Source organism: Numenius arquata, chromosome 10 (assembly GCF_964106895.1).
Source record: "Numenius arquata chromosome 10, bNumArq3.hap1.1, whole genome shotgun sequence".
Classification (NCBI taxonomy): Eukaryota; Metazoa; Chordata; class Aves; order Charadriiformes; family Scolopacidae; genus Numenius; species Numenius arquata.
In genome coordinates this window covers 45,414,749-45,432,950 of record NC_133585.1, presented here as the reverse complement: position 1 = coordinate 45,432,950, position 18,202 = coordinate 45,414,749, and the positions used below count along the sequence as shown (strand labels likewise).

General features: G+C 42.1%; 1 protein-coding gene, 1 long non-coding RNA gene and 1 other non-coding gene across 4 annotated transcripts in view; 1 reads left to right on the top strand and 2 right to left on the bottom strand.

Moving 5' to 3' along the window:
* Window positions 1-1,698: 1,698 nt before the first annotated feature.
* LOC141469616 (uncharacterized) lies at window positions 1,699-4,785 on the bottom strand. The gene is made up of 4 exons (XR_012463467.1): window positions 4,296-4,785; window positions 3,338-3,450; window positions 2,827-2,910; window positions 1,699-2,383 (listed from the first exon to the last, which is right to left on the bottom strand). It is a non-coding gene; the product is annotated as an uncharacterized lncRNA (long non-coding RNA).
* Window positions 3,052-3,169, bottom strand: LOC141469707 (small nucleolar RNA SNORA26). The gene has a single exon (XR_012463474.1). It is a non-coding gene; the product is annotated as a small nucleolar RNA SNORA26 (small nucleolar RNA).
* A 7,716-nt stretch (window positions 4,786-12,501) lies between the features above and the next one.
* USP46 (ubiquitin specific peptidase 46) overlaps window positions 12,502-18,202 on the top strand; it is a 29,021-nt gene continuing 23,320 nt past the window's right edge. Inside the window, exon 1 of one of the 2 annotated variants that reach the window (XM_074154633.1) lies at window positions 12,502-13,002. In XM_074154633.1, coding sequence (XP_074010734.1) covers window positions 12,967-13,002 — 36 coding nt within the window. In that variant the 5' untranslated portion in view covers window positions 12,502-12,966. Of the gene's footprint in view, window positions 13,003-14,039; window positions 14,156-18,202 lie in introns of those variants that run through there. The other variant, XM_074154632.1, reaches the window with a different exon arrangement.

The window sequence follows — 18,202 nt, the reverse complement described above, 5'->3', positions numbered from 1 at the left end:
GGAGCAATATGACAAAAGAATATTAAAACCTCTTCAAATTGATCAGAAGCAGGCATCCTGCAAAAGAGTTTGCAAGCCCAAGAAACGAGCAAGTATGAAAGGAGCCTTTGAGAACGCGAAGGCTGTATCGCAAAAGCCCAGTGACTCATTTCTCTGTGATAGAGATCGCTTTCTCAAAGTTTTTAAGAACTAGGGATAAGTGAACAAGAAACACTGCCTGCAACATTTTAGAACAAATTTGTGAATGTGGACCGAGTCATTAGGATTTAATGGTACTTTTTATCACCAACTGCACAGCACGAAGTTGAAGAGTAGTAATGCCAGAAAAAAACCTAAACAAACAAGTCTGGGGGAGTCACAGAGGATGACTCAAAGGAACACAATTTCTGAAGTGTCTCCAGATAGGCCCTTCAAGGGCATGAGAGCTACCATGAAATAGAAAGGACCTTTACTGTAATCCTAGGCTGTTAATTCAGAAAGGAGAGGAACTAATAGCTAGTTTTCATAAGTGAAAATATTTCAAGGCTCCTTTTTCAGCATCAATTGATGTGAAAAAAAAAAAAAAAGCAGAACACTCAAAGCTAACCCTGACTGCAGACTCCGAAAGATCTTATAGAATCAGCATTGTTATGGTTGGAAGAGAATCTTAATTCTGACAAGATCCTCATGGACAGAACAACAGATGGAATTAAATGCTATTTATCGCATGCCTAATGAATCCGGGAAGGAAAACTCCAATCCTAATTCTAAGGTAGCTTCTACTACCTTCTGAAAGTCCTGGAAGTGTAGAAAGCTTATGGAAAACACAAGCCCAAGCTATCAATTGGAAACAAGTTTGAAATCACGAGTCAGCATTTAGAAATTATCTACACTGAATACCGTCAACTAGTGCAGAACCCAAGAGAAGCAAGATTTAGAAAACCCACACAGGGCAGCACGGATCAAGCATGAAACTCACTCACATAAGGCATGGTAAGTATGAAATGTCACTCACATAAGGCAAGACCGAACAGACTAAAACTTCATCCTTGAGCATGACCACAGAGGTGTACAAAGTAACTGACTACCCTTGTAGGAGAATGATTCATTGTTTCTCATATAACAGGAACTAGAGGGTTGTCAGAAATCAATACAAAGTACTTTTGTACGCCCATCAAATTTAGTTTTAGCTTTTATTAAAACACAAGTCCAGAGGAAAAGAAACACTTAGGTGAGCCTAGCAGGCTACAAATATAATAGATCACTACTCATTCAGCAAAGTTCAAGCAGAGATAACCAGAAACACTTAATGGGTAGATGGAGGTTAAATCTGACCAAGTACATACGAGACAAAGTTTGGTGCTAAATCCACACTAACTCGCTTTCCTGTCTAGGCCGCGAGGAGCCCCTGGCAGTTACTTCTAACTGTATTTTGTATTCCTCTTTGTGCATTCTAAGGAAGCATTGGCTAGTAATAGATTGCACACAAATCACTTCATGTTACAACCTACTATGGAGAAATAAACATTTAATATTTAGTTAGACATAAGCAACTGAAAAGCACAGACAAGCTTTCAATTACTCAACAATATTGATCCTGCTCTTTAAGTATCTTCACGCTGTTGGGGTTTTTTGTTGGTTTTTTGGGCTTTTGTGTTTTGGTTTGGTTTTTTTGTTTTGTTTGGTTGGGGTTTTTTTTGGTTTTTTTTTTTTTTTTTTACATGGAATATTGCAACCTTTTCCTTTTTGTTTATTTGAAATAGGCAGGTAATGGGATTCTTGCTAAGGGTGTAAAGGGTTGTTCTTTAAAGTTTGAGACAATTTTTCCACTAGTTGGAGAACATGAAAATAACACATACAGCCTAATGAAATGACTTAGAAGTCAGCCAGTTGATCTTAAAGTGCTTCTGCATTCTAAAAAACTTCAGAAATGCCAAGACAAGGCATCCAGAATAAAAGATGAAGACTAAGAGGGACATTTAATAATGGATTTGTAAGTTAAAGATTAAATTTGCACATGGCAACAATGTTTCTGCATGACAATATAATAGTATTCACACCCATGAATCAAAACCTTCATAGAGGAAGTACTTAGATGAGGAAACTTCAGAACACACAAACTTTTGCTAGCATTCTCATGTTTTATTTCAATTAATCCACACAGACATAGAAATAAATTACAGAAGATTTTGTTAAGAAACATCAATTTCAACAGTGACTTTCCTGTTTAAACATGATCATTGAAGATGTGTAGTTTCAGCCATTGCTTGCCTCAATTTCATTTTCAAGACATGATAGGAAACTGCTGGAGTCATCTAGTATGGATTCATAAACCAGCCACTCATCAAATCGTAAGCTGAAGCTTAATATCAGTTCCAACCCCGAGCACATGCTGGTTTCCTCCCTGTAAAAGTTCAATTTAATTGCAGTCAGCATCACACACACAAGAGAGGTAACTGGCCTAATGTTGAACTGTATGAACACACTAAATGACACTAACCCTTAACTCAGCCATTTCTCAATACAAATTTCTTTATTTGCACAGGACAGGATTTTCCTTTCCTATAACATTAGCATGGATTCCATTCTAGAGGACCAGCCAGATTAGAGTAAATGCATCCAAGAGCTACTGTGACTATAAGCTTTCCTTAGACTTTTTCCAATTTAAATTGGCTAAATCTATATAAAATTCTAACAACTTCCACACAGGTTTCCATTAGTCCAAAATGATTTTGGTTTTCTTTTTTGTTTTCCTTTCATTTTTCAGGTAAGAAATAATTTAAACTTCTTTAGATATAGAAGACAATCCAACCACTAACATCTGATAATCATTTTTACACAACATACCTGGAGACCAATCCGTTTACAAGGAACTCTTTTCACTCAAGATACTTCCCATAGGTTCATGAAGCATCAACACATTTGAGGAACCTGGAAAATAATACTTACATGAAACTGATATTAAGACTCAGATAACAGGATAATCAGATGACAGTTTAAAACCTACCTACAAGCTATTTTGAATGCAACAGAGTTGATTTGGTAACTTCCTGAAGTTCAGTAGTTTCATGAATGTGTTCCTCTCAGCATGATCCAAAGAAGAGTTTCAAGCTCACCTCTGGGTTTGAGAGAGAACTTTTATACCCCTCTGTGTTGGCCACTTAAGACACCATCAGACTTAAGAGGGCAAAGCATAAAAGGGGAATAGGTTATAGCACCAATTTTTCCTTATTAACTCAGATGATAAGAACTTAACATTTACTCAAAAGAGGTATTACAATTTACTTGAAATTTGTGAATTATCAAAAATTAAGATTTAAAATTATCTGCAATTGATGTTACACTAGAGCACACTTACCTTTTAGCAGAAGGTATTATTTGTCCTTAAGAGGTTCTGAACATTGCTTCTAATTTAGGTGTGATCATCCATGTCTACAGTATTTCTAGCATGAAGTTACTTAAGTGGGACCCCTAAACAGCACAAAAAAACAGGACAAGTATTATTAAATTGTAATGTAATTTATATTATGTCCAATTACAGACCTTCTTAAAGCCATATTCTACAAAGGTACTATTATGTCACATTAGACCTTCTTAAAGCCATATTCTATCAAGTTGCAGAAATCATCTACGTAAAGTTTATTATAAAATCGAGACCTAGAGCAAAAAGTAGTAAATGGTTCAATCTGTTCAAAACATTCTTTTCTAAACAGCCCGTTTAAACTACATAGAATATCTTTGAAAATGTACTAATCAGAAACAATGGAAAGTTTATTAAGCCTAAATTGCTTAGTGTTAGCACTACCCTGAAGCTGTAAATTTATCGTTTTAACAGACTGATCTTTACCAGCCAATTCATTGCTACCTTGTACCTATCTACATATACCTTGTAACAAATTATACAGACCTCAACCAAGAGAGACATGAAAGGTCACCATTACAGACATACCATCAGAGGCCTATGCAATCAGTGACTTTTGTTTCAAAAGTGCTCCTTAAGTGTCTACAGCATTCAGAACCCTAAACACTGCAGGTTATAACTGTAATTTGCTTAGTGCAGCCTACACAAAAAGAAAGCATTGCACTGAACGAGGTTCAAGGTCTGTGGAGCTCAATGCAATAATTTACAAAACAGCGAAGGGCACAAATGTACACAAATACTTCTTTGTCTCACAGTGACACAGACCAGCACCCTCAAGTATGTTTTAAGTGGTACAAAGTCTCAGGACTCAAATCCCTCCGTTTCTGAAGCCCAAAGCCTGATCTACCCAGCCCCAGGCTGTGAGATATGCGACGAGGTAGCCGTGTCCCCTTACCTACGGGCGTTCAAATGCACGACTCCCGATGCCCGGCGCTCCCCAATGGCGAGGCCCGCTGTGCTTGGCCTCCTGCGGCAGGCCAGCGCCCGAAGCCTTCGCGGGGGGCATTGGAAGGCCCCGCCGGTACCTCGGGGAGCTGTCGGCCGCCTCCCTCCCTGCCGGGCGGCCGCCATGAGAGCGAGTGCGGCCCAGGCCACGCACTGTAGGGAGGGGGGGGAAAGAGAGAAGTCAGCCCGGAGCAGCGAGGAGGGCCGGGGAGGGGGAAGGGTAGGGGCCCGCTTGTGCCTCACGACAGGATGCAGGGCGGAGAGGAGGGCTCCGCGCTGGGTTTTTGTGAGGGAAAAGGTGCTCTATCCCCCTGTGTTGACTCCTCGGGCCACCGCCAGGCTCCGAGAGGGCAAGATGTGAAGGGAAGACACAAGGACGTCCCGCCCCAATCGCACACCCCGCCTGTTGGGAGCCCAGGGCTCCTTGATGGTAGCCCTTACCGGGCCACCTCACCTCAGGAGCAAGCGACGGTGAAAAAGGGAAGGGTGCTTCCTCCCGCTGCCTTATATAGTGTCGTGCCGCTGTCGCGAGACCAGCGGCCAGGGCTCCGCCGTCTATTGGTGGAGCTGTCGCACGTGGCCCTTCCCTGAGGTGGGAGGGGCGGGGGCAGTTGACCACGGGGGAGCGCTGAGGAGGGGCCGCCATGTTGCGCCTTCCCCGAGTTGTCCCCAGAACGGGAAGGAGATGGCCAGTGGCTCCCGGGCCGCTGTCGTCGGGGGTGAGGGGGGGCCCCCTGCCCCCTTGAGGAGCGCCCCGGTTGCTCTGTCGCTCTTCCAGTCAGTCAGGGGCGGACCCGCAGCCTGAGTCACGGCAGGGCTTTCGTTTTCCTTAGCGTGTAATTATCCATCTCTGCCCTGGCCGAACGCTATGGGCCCGGAGGTCTGTAACTTAAGAGAAACAAAAGCATCTTCCCTATGAAGTAGCAGCTGTGTAGCGGTTTTGAGGAGCTAAATGCTGCTGATCTCCGTCTAAGCCCTACTTTAGGAGGCTTAGGATCCATAAGAATAGTGGAGTAAAGCTTCAAGCCTGCGCTAACACCCTGGCTGAGGTTGCAGTACATGCAGCTGGCTCTGGAGCAGGCCTGGGCCTCAGCTCACGGGACGGCACAGTGGCACAAGGCCTGGCATCCTTCAAGTTACCACAGGACATGGGTGCAAGACATAACTTGTTCTACCTCAGCTGAGGTGTGCTGCTTGACTGGGGAGACCAGTAAGAGGTTTTAGGGTGAGTACAAGCAGATTAACATAAACTAGGAAATTGTAGCACAGAGACTTGGAATGTTGCCCAGCAAAACTACTAGGTAGGAACCACAACGTCTTGGTTCCAGTAGAGTTCTGAATTCAACGAAAGTCCCTGCTTCACAAAGAGCTGAATATATTGCTGATAATTCATAGCTTCCTGTCTCAGGGAGAAACAGTATGTCTTGGCTCATACTGAGTTGCTACCAGCACAGCACCCGTAAGTGTGTGGAAAGAAAATAACAGGTTGGCCCTCAGAATTTTCTGAACCCTGCATTTAAATTACCCTCAGCAGATCTAAACCAATCTGTTTCAGCCTGAAACAGTCACATAGTTGCAATCAAGGGAAGCACTAGAAATACTTTCTTATCACTTCCAGTTACCTCTTCTGTCTAATTCTTGATACTTGCTTAAAACATGTTGCAGGTGTAATCCCTGTGCCAGCATGTTTACTGTGAGTACACCAGGATCCAAAAGCTGTCTCAGGACTCTAAGCACATCACTGTCTGGACATGAATTTGTGAGACCTGTAGCTTCAGGTTATTTCAGGTGGGGTTCTCTGCAATGACCATTTTCTACAATTAGACACATAAATCAGATCAATCCTTTCTTGTAACATGGCCAAAAAGAATGAAGTGGTATCCGGCCTTTACGTTTTTACCACCTGTGCCAGTGGGGTGTACGTCAAGCTTAGTTTCTTCTTTTCCAGTACAGAATGTAAACTGGCACCTCTGGTAGCACAGCAAACCAGTGATCAGTTCATCCCAGATGAACATTTTAATAATTCGGATAAAATCCTACTCCTTTTTCTTCCCCTGCATGAGCTTTCTTCTGTCCTCCCCATACAAACTTTGCATTGTTTGCCTTCTTTCCAACTCCATGAAACTTTGTTGTCTGATAGTGTCACAACTTCAAGAGGAGGAATGCAGAGACCACCTGCCCTGTCTGTCCCTTCCCAAACCTTCCCTATGGAATAAATTATGATCCTAGCAAGGGTCAGATATGGATTTGAGCCTCTTTACATGCAGGTAGAGGTTTCCTGGGAAAGTGCTGTAATCACTGTACTACCTACAAGACTGTAGGCAGATCTGCCATTTCTATGTTTTTTTGGAGGGAAAGGGCTACCTCTAATTTTTATCTGAACAAACCTCAGCCAGGCACTGAGTCTGCCTGCAAGCCTGTGTGTCTTGGGGAATTGTGGGAAAGCCCACATTACTGGTGGGTCAAAGTACAGCTTAATTTTGAGATGGATCCTGGATGACTAACCAGGAGAAATGCAGGTCTGGTCATGAGCAGAATTTGCAGGAACTTCAGTTATCACAGGAGTTTGACTAGTGAACATGAAAATATTCTTACAATTGTTACAAGAACTACACTTAAGAATCAGATACTTAACGTGCTACTTTTGTTCCATACGGGTCACCTCATGTCAAAGAAAAGCCTTTGCTTCTTTTCAGTGTGAGGTTAGCAGGTTCTACACACATCCAGGAAAAACTAGCAGGCACCTGGTCAAGAATGCAAGTAGATGTTTTAGGTCTGTTTACACTAGGGCACTTCCACTTTAGGTAGTCATGAAGAAGAATATCTGAAAGTCTGCAATTTGTAGTTAGCTAAGTGGCAGCTGGGTTATTTTGTGAATATAGCATTGAGCTTTCTAAGGAGTCTGTGGTGATCTGAACTTAATTGTTCAAACCTTGAAGAGCAGCGCTCTAATCAGCCAAGTCTCTTTGTGGGATGCATGAATTTAGTCTCAGGGTCACTGGTCTGGTACCTCTCTCAGCTGAAAGAGTTTGGAAAAACATTTGTTTAAAAACATCATGTTGTGTTCAGCACAATGCACAATTGTTATTAAAGTTTCGTTTCAATTTCACTGTCTTCCTCCACAATGATATGAAGGAAAACCAAGCAAGTAAAATCTTGGTGTGACCATCAGTCTTTGCAGATGGATGACAGTATCCATCTGCATTAAATGACTGGCAGGTTTGGGACCTTCCAATGTGGCGGCCTTTTTTTTTTTTTTTTTTTTTTTTACTATATATCCAATGCAATAAGACTGTCTTGATTAAAACTTTGAGATCGTAATGTAGTTAAAATGTAATTTGATTAATTTATGCCACAATTTACATAAAATGAAAAGGCTATTTTAAATTCATGCTGAAAATAGATTAAATGCCACTTACAGCCTGTCTGCTGTCAAAATACCCTTTGTTTTTTTTTCAGAGTGTATGTTAGTTAAAATTAGAGCCTGTAGAATAGAATAAAAATAATAAATAAAATCTTTGGAGCAGCAGAGGAGGGCAAGCCAGAATTGTTATTTCCTTTCCAGAGGCAGAAATAGCAATAAATTTTCTGTTAGAAACTTAAGTTTTCTGTTATTTTTGCTCAGTGAGCCTCTTCTTGTTTGATGAATTACTTCCATAGCTAAAAATTTTGGTTATCTCTTGCTAGCCAATATGTGTGATTAGAACTTAAATAATATCTTTCCAACTGTAAGCATGTTTTGTATAGGTAAGAAAAATGCCAGTAAAGTTTGCTAGTGAAATTTCTTGCTGAATAAAATACCTGATAAAGAGGCTGTTCTTCAAGCTTCTACCTTATGGAAATATGGGAATATTTTCAGTTGACTGGTGTCAGGGAAGATTAATATTATATTAACTGATGAAGCAATATGCAGAAATTCTCTTATTGTCACCGGTCAAAGCTCCTAACCCAATTTTTTAAAAAAATAATTAAACAGAAGGAAAAAGGCAAGATATTATGAGACAATCACACCTCTAGGCCATTATCAAGTGTCAAACTGCCTGTAGAGGCCTAAACAGTCTCTTCATAGATTAAACTGTTTAATGGTTATCACTATAGAACTATTAGCCACTTTTATCTACTCAGTCAGCTCTTGGTGTATTTGACATCAATGTATTTACATCTGTCTCATTCTGAGGTCTTTGGGCTTTCAAATCTGATGTCTGGCAAAAAAAAAAAAAATTCCGATGCTGTAATTATATTTTGTTTTCTTCTGTAAAATAGCTATTTCTGAGAAAAAGAAAGACATGATATTCCATCTCTGCCATGGTATAACGATTACATTAGCAAAAATAGGTAAGATTCAGAGATGAATCATAGGATTCTAAAGAAAAAGTTTTACTATATTTTAAATCAAGAGCAATAATTTCTCAGATAATTTTTAAATGTTGGGTAGGTATTACTTTGAAGCTGTTAGTCTTAAAGAAGAATAGTGATTCCAAAGTTGGGTGGGGGAGTTCAGACTAAGGGGCCCTCGGGAGATTCCCCACATCTTCTGTGGATTGCCATGGATTTTTCATGGGCTGCAACTCACTCTTACCATTAGAATTTCGGATGTAAATAGAGTGGCTTCTGTGGACCTGCTGTGAGCTGTGAGCTACAGTCTCAGTCCATGGGCTGCAAGTTGGCATTTGGCATGATACTAAAGCTCCCAATCTGTTCTGCAGTGGGGGGCCAAGCTACATGGAAAATCCTTAGTCCTCATGCATGTGTCTACTTATTTTCCATTCTGTTAAAGAGATATTGATATTTTTTTGTAGAACATAATTTAATGTGAGACACGAATTATAAAAAAGCATTTGTAAAATTCTTAACATACTTTCTGCGCTGACAACGTATTTCAGATATTTGTATTTTCTTTTCATGTTTATTATGTATTCTCCCACCTTTCAGAAAACCTGAGTATTGTTTTAACTGCCTTTTCCATTAAAATGCCCTTTTAACTGCCTGGAGATCTATCCCAAATTTGATTCTGTTCCAAACACTTGTTCAGCAAAACTGACTAATGATTACCCATTTCTGGACCAGAGCTTATTACAAGAAAAACATAAGTGAACCCTCTGTGGAATTTTCCAAGATTTCTGGAGAGGAAATGCAATATCCTCTTTGTACCACAGAGTGAGCAAATATTGTGGTCCCAGCTTTGCTACTAACTTTCCTCTGTAACTTTGGACAAGTTCCTAAATTTCTGCTGCCTGTTTTCTTGCTTTGTGAAAGAAGCTAATATTAACTTGCTAATATTAATTTGACAAGTCTGAGTGACTGTTTGCAAAGTACTCTGAGAAAGGCAGACAGAAAATGTTATGAAAGCCCCAGCCTCTGCTAGCCAAAGAGGATATTTACAATAGGTTATTTTATGTAGTGAAATAAAAACGTTGAAGCATATAACCAGATGAGACCAAGACTGATCTAAAATTAAATGCAGGAGACATTTTTTGACCTTTCAACAGAAATTATATAAGCACTCTTAGGTTATAAATAGTCCTTTGTTTTCCTTCTCTTTGTCTAACACACAGAAGAAACACAGGGTTAGTTGTTTGTTATGAAGAGATAGGGCAATGCTTTAGAATGGAAACAATCGTTCACTGTTCTTTATTTATACAGTTCCTATAATGTTTCTAACTAGCATTTGTTGCTTTTCTTAGCACTTTTTTTTAATCTCCAAAAAGCTACAGAAATAAACTTTCTAGTCATGAAAATGACAACACCAGAAGAGAACCTAAACACTCACCGGCCCATTTCAAGTGTGAATGTTTCTTTCCTCTTTCCCAGTTTGATATGTGACTGAAGAGAAAAAAACCCAGTGCTAAACTATTGTTAAACTGGCACATCAACACTTGTATATTCTTTCCTTTTTTTATTATGAAACCTCAGAAATAGGGCATGAAATCTCTCCACCCTTCAATGAAAGTATTTGTGTTAGCATAAAGGATAATGATACTGAATTCTTCACAGAATGATGTGTGTCTATGTACCTATGTGGATATTTTCAAATATGTTTATTTTTAACAGTAGTCATTTCCTTGAGTGACCAATAAATGCTTAACTCATAGCAATTTAATTTTGTGTTAAAAAGAAAAAAAAAGCTTAACAAACAGAAACCACCTGAAACCTTACCCTGAAGTCAAGTCATTAGCACTGGTGACAAAGCAAAAGTACGAACATGCCACTTACCTTTTTCTTACTTTTTTTGTGTTCCTACTTTGTAGTTTGTATGAGTTCTCTGGGTTCATATTACAGGAATAACGTCCTTGACATTAAAATATATGTGAGGTAAATGGCTTTATTAGTTACCACATTTTGTTCCATTTAAATTTTTAATCACCTATCAAGCACATTCATTTGCTTCATGACTTTTCACTGAGAACAAGTGCTATTCTCTACAGTAAATTGGAATAAATGGGCTGCAGCAAAGTTTATACAATTAGGCTTCCAGAATAAGAGGGATCTGGGATTAAAAACCAGCTATCGAGCAGTACTGTCAGTCTCTGTAGGCTACTTAGAAATGCACTGAGGACCAATCGGGCCCTGATTGCTTCAAAGCTGAGCCTGAGCGTGGCCAGTCCTGCAATGACACCTCTGCTTTAACTCCCATTTCTGCCAGTTATGTCCAGAAAACCTGTGGTATTACATATAATCCAGTCCTCAGAGTTCAAGCAAGTTAAACACTTGGGATCAAATTCACACCTAATGTAAGACCATGAACTTAATAGAATTATACCAAATATTTTTTTTTTCTCCGTGTTACATTGCTTGATGGCTCTTTTACATATTGATTTGTGGATTTATGAAGCAGTTTAGTAGCCCTGATGATTTCACTCCGTCATGGCCAAAAATCTTTCTCCATCCTGTACCTCAAATATCTGCAATGATTTAATATAACCCAATTTACTGAGGAAAGAGAGTTCTGTCTCGGTGACAACTCCATTTTGAGTTTCTTTGTTGAAATTGCAACAGGATGCTAAATTTGATACTGTTTTTATAAAGTGGGCACTTGTCCACAACGAGCTGGATTGAGGCCACTTACCTAACAGTATTCTCAGGGTGGGAATTTATCTTTAGATGCTACTGCTGATGTTGGATTTTTGTTAATAATCATGGACCTTCTCTTGAAATAATAATAATAAAAAAAAAGACTGACTTCAGAACATTTCCCGTAAATAAAGCTCGTTGGGGCCCGGTTCTATAGGCTGAAATGATTATATTCCAGCATTGCGAAGTGAAAAGCACAGCCAAGGCTGAGCATGCCGTACTTCCAGGTGATGTTAGGAGCAGAGGTGCCTACAGAAATGTTAGCAGCTCACTCTCTTCATTTGAACGAATTCCTCAGCATAGCAGAGGAACAATATACAGGCCTTAAGCTTCCGCTGAAAACTTCAACATCTCATAAGGAAAAGGAGAATTCTAAGATAAGACATGGCCCGAGATGAACTCTGTTCTTGCTTCTCTTAAAGAGATGCTGTGTGGCCTCAAGTCAGCTTTTTAGCATCCTTGTGCCTATTATCACATGTGTACATTTAATACTCTCACACTGCTCTACCTTGGAGAAAGGCATGGGTCTCAGCTTGCTTGTGTTTGAAGAGGAACTGAAATTATCACATTAACATTATAGTGCCACGTGTTGTAAACTTGTGAGCGAGGGAGCGCTTCGGCACTGGGATGTGTGGCGTGGACACAGTCCCCAAACAGCATTTGTGAAAGTAAGTGTTGTCTGCCTGAATGGCAATGCAAAGCACCTGCTGTGGGCAGTAAATTACACCCCAGCCTACTGTTCTGGGGTTTGCGAGCCCCTGGGCTCCTGCATACCTCAAATTAGGTGGAGACAGCGTCTCCCAAAGTACAGTCCCGGCGTCCCTGTCACACATCCCTGTCACCCAGCCCGGACTCTGCCTTCCTGTCCTTCACCCCGCCGCCTGCCAACACCATGTCGCACGCATTGAAACCTGAGTTTCGCAGCCCTGTGGCCGTTCCAGGCCCGGTGATTCCAGACCTCCCCGCTCCCTTCGCTGCGCCCGAGAGGGGCGGCGGGCCGGGCGGAGGCGGCCAGGCAGCCCCCTCCTCCCCGCCCCGGCCGGGACCGCCGGCTGCCGGTCACCGCCTCCCACCGTCCCTTCCCCGGCCCCTGTCGGAGCGGATCGGCGGGCGCGGCGCTGCGATGGAGCGGCGAGCGGCAGCCGCCCGGAGAGGAGGAGGAGGAGGAGGAGGTGGAGAAGGAGGAAGGCAGAGATTAGCGCGGTGCCGGCTGGCGCAGAGGCGCGGCTGAGCGCTCCAGCGGGAACCCGGGGCCCTGAGCGCCGTGCGAGAGTCAGAGGCGGAAGGAGAGGGGATGCGGCTGCTCTCCCCGCGCCGCTAAACCTCCCGGTCACTCGCCCGGGGGAGGGAGGGCAGGAAGGTCCGTCCTTCTCGCCGCTCTGCGGGCTCACGGGGTGCCTGGGCTGTCCCCTCCTCTTGCTTTTATCCCAGCCCCGGAGCAGAAGCCGCCACCGCCGCCTCCACTCCCTTCCTGCGCTCTTCCCACCATGAGCGGGGCTGTTTTCACCTTATAAAGATGGCGGTGTGGGATCGCTGCAACCTTTAGACTAATGACTGTCAGAAACATCGCCTCCATCTGTAATATGGTGAGTGCTGGCGGGCAGGCGTGCCGGCGGGGGCGGGGGCGGCACAGCAGCCCCTCCGGGGGCAGGCCCTGCTTGGGGGGCTCCCCCCGGGGGCGCCGGGCAAAGGAAGCGACCGCATCCCTGTCCCAGGCGGCGGGGGAGCCGGGCAGGCTGCGCCGGGACGGAGTTGGCCGCCGGAGAGTGGCGATGTCCCGAGGAGTTTTCCCGGAGCGGGCCGGGGAGGGACGGAGATGCTGTGCCGGTTGTGGGGCCCTTCGGAGCGGGGCTGGCCCCGGCGGATACGGGTTGCAGACGGAGCCGCAGCCCGCCCTTCCTCCTCCTGTCCTTCCTTCCTCCCCCTATCCTTCCTCCCGCCCTAATAATCCTGCGAAAAGACCCCAAAATTGGGCTCTGAGTCCACATTAAGTCAGTGAACCCCATTTAACCCTCTCAGGCAGGTACTCTGTGGTCTTGTCCCAGTCTAAGGTGCATCAGTCTCATGGGGTCAGGAGCTGCCCAGGTTGCACAGAAAACGAGGATGTTTAGATACCTGATAATACACTTTTGGATCCTGATGCTAGGTACCTGTTCTAGGAAGCCTTGGCTTTAGAGGTAGCATCAGGGTTTAGCTTGCACTTCATGCCATTTGGAGGACCGCTGTTCGTTAAGTGCTCTTGAATCACTTAGCTTCCTCTAAATCAGACTAGGCAATTAGGAAGGAATAAGGAAACATTAATATTTTTGTTTGTTATGTTCAGGCTTTGCCACTTTCCTCCACAGGAACAGCTGAAAGGACACTTTCAGTGTTGTGCTCAGGTCTAATTTTAATCCCAACAAATTTGGAGCATTTAATTGGGTTTAGATTTTTGAAACTTGTTGGTGGGGGAAGGGAGAGCTCAAACTTTGTCTGTGAAAGGTTTTTGAATACAGTGAGGCAGTAATAAACTTGCCAAAGAAACGGGTGTGTGCTAAGCACCCTAATGCAAACAGAAGAGAAGCCTATTTCTGCACATTTTGTTGTTTTAGTCTGTATTTTTACCCCTTATTTCCAGGTTCTTCAAGAGCAGCTACGCGCAGTTGCCAGCTTCCCTCCATGTGGTGCCCCAGCATGCCTTGTGCTGGTGATGCCACACATACCATTCATCTGCCCTGGAGAATGGAGCCTACCTCCAGGGTAAGGCAACAGGCGCAGCCCCGGAGGCCTGGCTTCTGCGGGCTCAGCTGCAGCGCTCTGGGGGAGGGAGTGCGGATTGCGAGCCTGCTCCCCATCCACGTGTCCACGCTTCCACTGAAGTGGGCTTGCTCTTTTGTTTCCAACCAGATGCCCAGGGCATCCTACGCATAGTTCTGACTTCAGCCTCAGTCCTCCCTTTGAAAAGCCTGCTCTGAAATGCAGAGAGGGAGGGTTGGGTGTAGGGTTAAAAAAACTTAATACAAAACCCAGATTTGGGGTAAAATAATCTGGGTGCTTCCCCAATAGTAAGTAGTGTTCTAAACTTTTCATTTTTCTTAATAATTTCCAGTACTGTAGACTAGTAGGCCAGGAACACTGCAAGGAAAAGTTTAGGAAACAGTACAGGACTGAGGAGAAAGCCTGGGTGCGTGTACCTTCCTTCTGGGCAGGCTCCGTTTTTTATTGCTGATGAATGGTGGGTGTGATGCCCTGCAGATTGCATAAGTGAGCATCACATGAAGGGGAGCTGGAGACTCTTAGGTGGTTGTAAGACTTTGGAACTCCGTGATCTCTTTCACATGCTTCAGACACGTACCTGTACTTGTATAGGGTACGCTTCTCCCAAAGACTGAGTAGGTTCACAGCTAAACCTCTTTTGCTGTCTTCTAATGGTGAGCTGCTCAGCTGTCGCTGCCAGTGTATCCTGCAAAAGTGGGAGCTGAGAAATGGAGAGACTGAAGGGAAGAATTAGAGCCTCAGGCAGAAAAGGGATACAAGGGCTCATAGTTCAAGGCAATGCTAGCTCATGGGTACCAGTACTGTGACAAAAGGTGAAGTTGTTTTAACAATAATGATGTTCTAAAGCTACGTATTCCTTGGGGTCTTTGCACTTAGCTTTTAGACGTGTTGTCCTCGTCACATTTAGTTTTTTCTGGATAACCCGCAGGGACTGGGAGTTCTTTTCGGAAAAAAAAAAAGCTGAGATTTTCAGAAAGCTACAGGAATTTGGGGCTGTAAGAGAAACATAAATTCTTGGAAGTATTGGCAACACTGCTCCTCCAAAAATGTGTCCCCTTAGATGAGGTGGTGGACTTGAACTCAATGGTCTGTAGGAGGAGCTATGACAACCCTCCAAGAAGAATCGGACTTTTGAAGGTTAAAGGTATATAAGAAAACCTTTTACTTATATAAAACCTGAATATTTGCAGTGCTAGTTTGATTTAGGGCACCTGTAGAAATTTACCAGGCAAAGATGTTACTTCCCAGACCTTTTTCCTGCACTTTAACATAGTGCTTAAAGAACTACTTATAATTTGTGGACTAAGAAATAGGCACATAATTCTTAGGTAATATAATATATTTTGGTATATAATGCTGCACAATAGTATGTTTCTAAGTAGTTTAACCTGGTTGAACACATTAATGAAAAAAAAAAAATTATGTTCCTCTTACCTTTTTCCATTCCTGTTCCATTTGAGAGTATTCACAGAGATTTTTTTTCTTCACTTTTGCAAAAAAAAAAAAGGATGATGCCTTGTATTTTCAGGAGGTGGGGGGGTAGGATGGGGCAGGAAGAGAGAGACAGAGGGAGGAATTGGTCCTGAAGTGCTTGTTCTTCTCTGAATGCAACATAGATTATGTTTTCAATAGTAGTCCTTTCTTGACAAAGTTTTTTGCGTTTGTTTGTCCAAGTACTTTCATGTCCTGAAGGGGGAAAATAGATGAAATTTACCTGAACGAATTTAGCTCAAGGGAACCTGGCTAGTCAGCATTTTAGGATGTATGTTTCCTATTTAATTGACTGCCCAAGGTCTAGTATCTCAGGTTGTAATTTTGGTCTCCTGAAGATGGTAGAGATTCAGTCTTTTCCAGGAAGGATCAAAACAAGTGCAGTGAGGCAAGGAAGCCAGGGACAATATTTAACTTGCTTACAAAAGAGATCTAGTAGCATATATTCACTCAGTAAGTTCTCACATGCTCAGGCAGACACAGTAGGAGCCAAGCAGTAAGAAAAAATGTTAGGTGCAAGCTTTCCACTTGGCACATTTATTTGTAGTAAATATTCAAATGCACAACTTCTAGAATTAAACAGAATTCCTCTATTGTCTTTTACCAGTTTTGTCCCCCTAGTTATAATAGCAATAGTACTTGTTATTATTCACTGATTTGGTTAATGAGACCAAAGTTCTGGTGGCGGGGAGGGGATGAAGACAACTGTGCCTGAAGGAATCGGCGGCACATTTATGTGGGCACAATGGCCACCCTCACTGAAAAGGAAGGTCTAGTCCCCAAGACGTTCCTCTTACTTTCCTTTCCGCCACTGGGAAAGTTCATCCACTCTGTCTGCACACCAGGTTCGCCACAGAAGGAGATATGCAATAGCCAATCATCAGCTTTTACGTAGAACAGGTACAGTAGACATGAAGAAACTTAAGATATACTGAAGAAACCCTATTTGAGGCAACACCAATGCCCAGTGCCACGTAACCCTTGTAGACTGCAGACACAAACTAGGGATGTAGGATGCTGTAATCCTCTGGTATTGTTTCTGTGTGATAACCCGATGGCTCAAGTACAAAATGCTGGTCCAAGGGTAGATAGGCACGCCGGCATTTTAAGATTGTTGCTTACTGAAATCTCTGCAGTATGTTTCTCTCTTGATGAGCTTTTGGTATTGGCTTGAGTTCTGAGTTAAGCTCATGCTGCAGCTGTGGCCTAGGGATATTATTGTCAGGTGCAGTGAAGGACATCTAACCATTTCACAATGTATTGACATATATTTTTACAGAGATTGCTTACAAGCTCTGTGGACCATATTTCTCCTAAATACCTTTTAATATTCTGCTGAGAACAGGTATTAACCCCCCCCCTTTCATAATTTTTAACAATATTTCAAACAATCTGATCTGCACTTCAGAGTGCTCTGACAATTTAATAAATGGGACATTCTGAACACATTTGGATCGCTTCTGATACAAGGTATCATCTGAGATACCTCACAGTTGCTCCTGGTAGGTGTTGTGTAGATATCCTTTGGAAAAAAAAAAAGTTGCAGTTCCTCCAATTAATTTTGTTTTTCCTTAATTGGGCTTTCATGTTGCCTGTTCTTCTCATAGTCTCTATGAGTATCATAACAATTGGTGTTTTTCTTCAGGAAAACATTCACACAATTCACCAGGAATTACATGAGTACCTGTGAATTTCAGCTTTCATTTTTAAAAACAAAAAAAAAAAGTTCCTAACCATCCTAGAAACTAGTTGTAGAGAAAAACATAAATACACGGGAGTCTCTACATTCAGGAAGCAAATAAGAATAACTATTGGATTTCATGTTTGTTTGTTTGTTTGTTTTTAATGTCACGGGTTTAGAGACTCCTTGCAGGATTTGTTTGAATATAGGGCATTGGCTGAATGAGGACTCAAACTACAAACATAGAATTGGAAAATGCTTGATATAAAAAAATTACAATTGTAATGCTGTAAAAATAGTCAAGCTCTACTTTGTACAATAGGAGTGTTATTGGATTACAGAATTGATCACGATGACTTTCAACTGGATGTATTCATTTGGACAACCTGCAGTGTGTATTTCTTCATAACTTTTAAAACTTCTCATGAGCAGAGATTAAGGCAGAATAATACAATTTCAGGACAGTAAAACAGCTATCTGAAGGTATATTTAGATTGATAAAGGAAAATAGATTTTTACATCTGAAAAGATTAGTTACAGGCAGTTCAAGCAAAGCAGTTTTAGAAGCCTATTCTCAAGAGTGCCTGATTTCAGTATGACATATATAGAAAATATAAAAACAAAAATAGGAAAAAATTAGAGAAAGTCTAATTATTGTAATACCTTTCTGAAGTAATTAGAAACTTGAGAGTATGGCTGACAAATAGGTACTGGAATCACAAGCAGTAAGCATGTATTCCATCAAAAGATAAACAAAAGTCCACAAAAGATATTTTCTTATATCGGATACAGAAGGATATGCAAAGTGAGAAACATCCTAATATGTAATTTCCAATGTATAACCTGGACTAATGACA